The sequence below is a fragment of the Gallinula chloropus genome (genome assembly GCF_964237585.1).
Source record: "Gallinula chloropus genome assembly, chromosome: 19".
Taxonomy (NCBI): Eukaryota; Metazoa; Chordata; class Aves; order Gruiformes; family Rallidae; genus Gallinula; species Gallinula chloropus.
The window spans coordinates 2,841,837-2,849,067 of NC_140104.1; the positions used below are offsets into that span (position 1 = coordinate 2,841,837).

A 7,231-nucleotide genomic window follows, 5' to 3' on the forward strand; every position below is an offset into this window, starting at 1 on the left:
CACAGGCTAGACAAGGGCAGCTGGTGGGAGCAGATTTGTCTGCTGTGGGGTGGCTGAGGACAGGAGCAGGGGCCCAGCACCCAGACAGGGACACAGGCTGGGGATAATGGGATGGGGGTAACTGGGAGGGTGGGAGTACTGAGAGGATGGGGGTACTGAGGGATGGGGATACTGGGAGGATAGGGGTATTGGGGGCACTGTGGATACTGGGGGGAATGGGGATACTGGGAGATGGGGGTACTGGGGGGAATGGGGATACTGGGGCCGGGGGTATTGGGGGGATGGAGATGCTGGGGCCATACGGGATGGGGCGCTGGAAAGCGGACGGGACAGGACCCGCCCCTTTCCTTGGCCCCGCCCCTCTGGTGTCGGCTCCGCCCCTCCCGCCGCCGCCCGGGCGCAGCCGGCGCAGGGAGCGGAGCAGCGGGGCTCGGGCACCGGGAGGGCGGCTCCGCCATGGTGGGTCGGCTCAGCCTGCGGGAGGTGCCCGACCTCCCGGACATGAGGAAACGGGGAGACGCGGGGCTCGATAGCCCCGACTCCGGGCTGCCCCCCAGCCCCGGGCCCGCCCCCCCGCCCTGGCTGCTCTCCTCGGGCAGCCCCGACCGCGTCGCGACCAACGGGCTGCCGGAGCCCGACCCTCCCTCCGCCGCGGTGAGTACCGGCACCGGCCGCCCCCGCTCACCCCCTCCTGCAGCGCCGGCGGGACCCTCCGCCCGGGGCTGGTGCGCGGGGCCGATGACCCCGGGCAAGCGCTGCCGGTGGTCCCGGGCTCGGTCCCGCCGCGGCAGGTGCCGCCCCGGGGCTGCCCGCGGCTGGTCACTGCCCGGCCCAGACCGGCGCGGCCGGCGGAGCGGAGCCGCCGCAGCCCTTTAGCCCCGGCCGTGGTGCGGAGCCGGGCTGGCGGCTGCTCCCCTGCCCCGACGTGCCGGCAGCCGGCCGCGCCCCGGGACCCGCAGCATCCTTGGAGGAAAGGAGGGCGGAAAACCAGCCCGGCGGTGCTGGGGCTACCGTGGGGCCCGGCACCGGGGCGGCCGGCCTGGGGACGGGTTGGAAACAAGCGGCCCCCCTTCCTGTCCCTTCTGCTGAGGCCATCGTTTCCCTTAACGCACCTGTGCTGGGAGGGAGCCCGCCGGGGCACCGGGGTGTCCAGAGCCAGGGCTGAGGCCGTGTTGGGTTAGGGGACTTGGTGGTGTTTTTATGTAGCCTCTGACTTTGGGGTCGGCCCTTGCTGGTGCGAGGTGTCCCCTGTCGCTCCTGCCCCAGCTACGGGGTGTGAGGGCACCACAGCGCATCTCTGATAGTATCAGGCAGAGAGGCACTGGTAACGATGGTGGAATGTGGACACAGAACTGTTGGCACAAATGCTGTGGAAGCACAGATCTAAAGGAAAAGAGCCTTCTGTACAGGAGGGCTGCCATGGAACTGGGAAAGGCTGTAGGAGAACCGTGTGTTGGACAGGAGAGAGGCAGAGCCCCCTCGCCCCGGGATAGTAAAGCACAGGTGCAGAGGTGGCTTCAAAACCACAAGGGAGTTGCTTCCCTTTGGGGCCATTTTGGGGTGTTGCCGAGCCAGCATCAGCTCGAGGTGCTGCCTGTCCAGGAGAGGAGCACGGGGCCGCTCTGTGAATCGCTGCTCGGTGGGAATGAGTTAATCCTTCCCAACAGGTTGTGTGTGAATTAGTCTGGGTTTAATGCTTTCAACCAGTAGGTATGGCTTAGCTCTGAACTGAGGAGGTTGCTCACAGTGAGATGCTCTGCAATTATTTCCTCCCATGGGTGTCTTTCACGAGTCCAGCAAGGAGAGCTCTGTCGTACACTCCTAACATTCACTATACATTGAACGTGAGCTCACACAGCCCAGGGACTGTAGTTTGTGCTGCACCAAGGGGCCCTCTCGCTTTCCTGTTTCCCAGGGTGGCTCCTCTGAAGGAAGCTCCTGGAGTCTGTCTTCAAAAAATACCCCTTGCCCCATCCTTGGTCAGATGGCAGGTTACACCTGTGGGCATGTCTTGACTAGCAGATGATCTTGCACGTAAATGTGAACCTCAGCAGCTCTGTATCAAGGGCTAAATAAACGACTTCTCCTGAGAATGTACCAAATTGTAACTGAAAGAGGATTATTTTTGCCTTTTTTACAGGGTTCTGTGTTCTCTCCCAGCCCTGTTCTCTCCAGCTGCCCTCCGAGATTGTGTCCTTTATCCTTTGGCGAAGGAGTTGAGTTTGACCCTTTACCACCAAAGGAAATAAGGTAAATACCATTTTACAGTCGTCTAGTTTTCAAGGAGTTAGCATGTAAAAGAGTACCTAGACCTTATCAGTGCTTGTGAGTCAAGTTAGTTTATTTGCAGAGCTATTGTTCCACGCAGCTGTACATTCCTGGACCTGGACATTTGTACAGACTGAAGGAGTGTTCAGCCTCTTTTCATCCCATATGTGTTTTTTTTTCCCAGGAAGACTTTCCTGTTTTTTACACTCCTGTTTTTACTTCATTACACTGCTCCAAAATGTTGCCTTTTGGCTGATTAACCAGAAGATAATCATGAGGGGGGGAGACCTTCAAAGCAGCCACCTTCCTAGGGCTGTCCCATTTGGGAAAAGGAATTTTGTTCCCCTAACCTCATGGGTTTATATCAGCAGTGGCTGGTTGTGTGAACTGAAAGAAAAGTTAGTGTTCAGAGAGCATGTAAGTACTTTTTTTTGGAAGGTGCTGCATCGCTTTGCAGCCTGGGAACTATTCCTTTGAGGGCTCCCAGTTGATTACTGGGCAAGGAGAGGTAGACTGGTACAGCCTAACATAGAGGAGGGTACAGAGTTGATGCCCTGGTGTGGGGCTGGAGCTGAAGGCAGTGCTGTGGGAAAGCGAACGTCGCGGTGTGAAGGAAGTGAAAACTTCCCTTTGCAATCCAGGCACAGAGCCTTTTCTTTCCAGTGGAGTTTGATGTAGAAATTGCCTAGTATTTTGCTGAGTCTTCAGAAGTTGGCCTTCAGAGGATGCCCCACGCCAGGAGTGATAGTGAAGAACTCCCCTGTGACTCTTGGCAGAGGAGAACTAGAAAAGAGGGTGTGCTTCCATGGGCTTGGCACTCTGAGGAGCTGGGATGCTTCTGTGCACAACCTGAATGTGGGGTTAGGAACAGGAGTTTGAAGGAGGCTTGAAGTGATGGGCGTGAGGATGGAGAAGACCTTTGGTTGTGCTGGCAGCTCTACAAAACAGCGTCAGTGCTGGGTGTGCTGCCCACGTGGGGCAGTCTGTGTGGAGGTGGGCGCGGGGCCGAAAAGGTGCCCCCAGCCACCCGCTGAGCCGATGGCTCAGCCCGGGCAGAGCTCACACAGGTGTCTCTGGTGTTTCAGGTACACGTCCTCGGTCAGATACGACTCGGAGAAGCACTTCATCGACGACGTCTACATGCCAGTGGGCTTAAGTGTCTCTTCCTGCAGCCAGACAGTCATCTGCGTCCCCGACTGCACGTGGCGCAATTACAAAGTGGAGGTGCGCTTCGAGCCCCGCAACAAGCCCCAGCGCTTCACCAGCACCACCATCGTCTACCCGAAGCACGCCAAGACTGTGTACACCACCACGCTGGATTACAACTGTCGTAAGGCCGTGCGACGGTTCCTCTCCAGCGTAGAGCTGGAAACCTCGGAGTGCCTTGGGAACGACTGTGTCCTGGATGGCTGCTGACTGGCGGCCGCCTCTCGTGTTCTGATCCATCCCAGTCCCGTCTAACGTACCGTGCTAACTGCCCGCTAGCTAAAGCGGGTACAGACCCTCACTTTCCGGTCAGGCTAAGGGATCCTTACCTGTCACCAGCTCTTTCTCAGCTCTTAATTCCTGCTTTAAGCATCAGAATGGCCCCAACGCAATTTTCAGTGAGAACGTAACTTAGTAAGGGACTTGTTTCTTCGCCTTTAAAGTCCTTCCTGAGTCCCTTCCCCTTCCCTGTGGTGCAGTAATCAGATGAAAATCAGGGGAAGTGTTTTCCCAGAGAAAAAAAACAAACCCTGACAGGTAAGAAAGAATGGGGATTAGTGCCTGACAGGTGGAAATCCATTCGATGCTTTGTGGTGATGTGCAAAAATAAGGGTGATTTGTTCTCTTGCAGAGAATCTACCAGGTCTTTTGGTTACAGGTAGCCAGAGTTGTCATCCCTCATTTCAGCTAACAGAGGAAAAGCTGGAATTCTGCATTTAGCAGATCCAGAGATGTTATCCTATGGCATTCATCTATGTTTTGAAGGTGTGAGTTGGAAAGAAGAGGAATTCTGAGCAGAGCAGGAGGTGAAGTGCTTTTGCAGCTCTTTAGCTGAATGGTGAGAGGTACCTTCTGTATGTAGAGTGACTTCTGCAGTGCTGTAGCCTGTGTGACATGCTAGCATTCCTGTTCGTGTAGAAGGACTTGTAATGAAGAATATCAGGCCAAAAATGATCCCTGTGTTGTTGGAAAGTCAGGTCTGGATCGTGTGGTGCTGGACAATCACCGGTGCCTTGTTTTTACTGACGTCGTGCTCTGTGCTGAGGGAACTGTTAGGTAGGAAGGCTCCAGAAAATGCACCGTGGATCCAGGGACCTTGACAGGCTAAGGTGACGCTGGGATTGGGTGTGGGATGGTTGTGAACAGGTTGTTGGTAGCAAAGGACAGGCAAACTTTTATCATACAGCAAAATGCACCGCTGACGCTCCGCAGCTTGTGGAGGTTCTTGCTGCAAAGGTCCACGTGCTGTCTGGATGCTGGTATTCAGGATGTCACTGGGATGGGGCAGCATCTGCCTGTCTGTGGGCTGCTAGTCACCCCTCCAGTGCCAAGTGCACAACGAGTTTGGGGACCAAAGGGAGAAACTTCAGGCGTTATGAAAAGCTGGCTGAATGTTACATGTAGCTTATCCTGTGCCTTGATGAACATAAGCTGGAGAGGTGTCTTCCTTAACCAGCTGATGTTCTGTATTCACAGAGCAGCATGGTGTGGAGAGCATCTGCGTGTGGCTAGTGTGGTGCAGCAGCTCAGCAACATGTGGTAGACTTCACTTAGGTAGACTTGACTTAGCTGGACTCAGCTTTTCCATGTGTTCCAAAACTCCACTGAGGTGCAGGTCACCTTCTGGTGCAATGTCAGCCCTGGACCTGCTTTTAAAGAGAACTTTGCTAGTGTGGAGCCCCAAGGTGAATTTTATCAGTGGAATGAGAGAGAGAGAAATTTGGGAGGCTGTTCTTGAGCTGGGCTTGATGTGTGTTTGTGCAAGTGTGCAACGAGCAGTGTGGTAGTGTGCTCTGGTGTGAACTGAAAGGGTCTGGGCGGCTAAAAACGCAGCAGGAAGGAAAGCTTGAGTGTTTGCGGTTTGGGGTTATTTTGTTGATTTGTTTTGGGTTTTTTACTTATTTATTAGCTCAGAACAGAATGTCCTTCATCTTTGGTATTTGCCTCAGAGAACCAGATCCCAAAACCAGGGGGATTGAGGATGCCAAAGTCACGTAGGCATCGCGCCAGAGTGAAGACCAGCGCCGGCTTCCCGATAAACATACTCCTCTCAGACTCTGGTATTTAGATGTGTTGTAAATATACATCAGGATTCTCCCCTAAACATTGCCCCAGGATACACTTGTTGCGTAACAGAAGGCACAACACAGCCCCTGAGCCTGTGGGGTTTCAGAGGGACAGAACCCTCCTGTGGGAAGGCTGTCGCGTCACGGCTCGCATCCCCGCTCTGCGTACCTTGCTCCTGAAACTGCTGGTGCTGGCCACTGTTGGGCACAGGATGCTGGAAGAACACGGTTTGCTCTGACAGTGCTCTTCTGATCTGTTCACTTGCAGGAAATCCAAGAGATCATTTTAAGTTGTAATCGTTGTCCCTAGTTAAATTAGAAATGAAAGGACCCTTCCGCTATGGTTTTAGGATAAAGCACCTGGTTTTTATAAAGCTTAATTATGTACCTCTTGAAAATCTTTTAATTGGTAGAGATACCTTTTAAATTATTTATGTTCCAACATTTGCAAAGCTCTGATTAGCTCTGTGCAAGTGTTCTGATGTCTGTGACGTTCCCCCCCCTTTCTCCCCCTCCCTTCTAATTTTCAGTTTGTCTCTTACTGTATTGGTAATAAATGGTCTGAAAACCATCACGTAGGGAAATCTCTTTATTTTTCATTCAAAGCATTTCAGTGTTTGTTATGGTATTTACTTAGTACTAAATATATAACATGCCCTGGCAACCCCAGCACCCCCTCCCTCGTCTCTCATTGATATGTGTTGCTGTTGTGCTCTAGGAAGGTATTTCCTGGGTATTTAACAAAAATGAAAACAAATGGCACCAAATGCAGTGGGTTTATCCTTATAGACACTGGAAAAAGTGCCTTGAAGGCAGCTGAAGATCCTCCCCAGGATGCATTTGAGTTGTTTATCTGGTATGCCAGAAACTCTTCTTAAAAACAAACCCAGGGATTTCAGAGTAACCTGGGAGTGGAGCACTTCTCCCTGTCCAATACGACGAGTATTTCACCCAACAGGATTTTCTTTTTAATCTCAGTTAAGAAAATACTATTTTAATAGGTGCTGAATAAAAATAAGGCTGGAATGTGTTACACACTCGACTTGATTAAAACCAAACTAGATGGTTACAGCTACTGCTCTGAAAGAAATGCTTCTCTGGCTGCTTAATCTCTTCTCAAGACCTTTCTGGATTTGCAGGCGTGCTGATTTCGTTAGCGTCCTGGTGCAGTGGAACTGGATGGAACTGAACACTGGTTAATTAATTCCAAATGGGATATTTTTTTTTGCTTACTTTTTATTGTTCATTTAGTTATCTGCTTGCCCAAGGTCTAGATTTGCATGTAATGACATTATTGGAATCTAGGGAGATTTGAAGCTGTTTTAAAGCACACCACTGCTCCTGTGGAAGTCTCTGCAAGCAGCTGAGCATCAGGCAGTATTTAAAGTATTAGAGAGGAGAGAAGCCAGACCTAAACATCACTTGCTGTACAAATGACAGTCCTTTTGAGGAGCTGTTAAGAAAAAAACCCTTTAAAAATCCAGCAAGTGCCTTCCAGAAGAGCTTCTGGAAAACTTTCTCTCCTTTCAGAGGTACCATTTAAATTCCAGGTGCTTCCTTTAGCGTGGCCTGGGCTGTTTTCCTTTAACACTGTAGTAACACTGTAGGAAAAACGTTGCTTTGTTATGAGAAGTTGAAGTAGGGAGTACAAGGCTGCCTACTGCTTGCTGTGATTTTTAACCTGTGTCGGA

General features: G+C 52.1%; 1 protein-coding gene across 1 annotated transcript; it reads left to right on the forward strand.

The window, feature by feature from the left end:
- The first annotated feature begins 425 nt into the window (after positions 1-425).
- On the forward strand, positions 426-6,105 carry RFLNB (refilin B). Its single transcript, XM_084272830.1, has 3 exons — positions 426-654; positions 2,141-2,250; positions 3,354-6,105. Exons 1-3 carry the CDS (start codon positions 457-459, stop codon positions 3,682-3,684), a joined length of 639 nt encoding a protein of 212 aa, XP_084128956.1. The 5' UTR covers positions 426-456; the 3' UTR covers positions 3,685-6,105.
- The last annotated feature ends 1,126 nt before the right edge of the window (positions 6,106-7,231 follow it).

Coding starts and splice junctions, on each gene's coding strand:
- RFLNB (XM_084272830.1), top strand. CDS start 457: ATGGTGGGTCGGCTCAGCCTGCGGGAGGTGCCCGACCTCCCGGACATG. Junction 655..2,140: donor CCGACCCTCCCTCCGCCGCG/GTGAGTACCGGC, acceptor CCTTTTTTACAG/GGTTCTGTGTTCTCTCCCAG. Junction 2,251..3,353: donor TTACCACCAAAGGAAATAAG/GTAAATACCATT, acceptor CTGGTGTTTCAG/GTACACGTCCTCGGTCAGAT.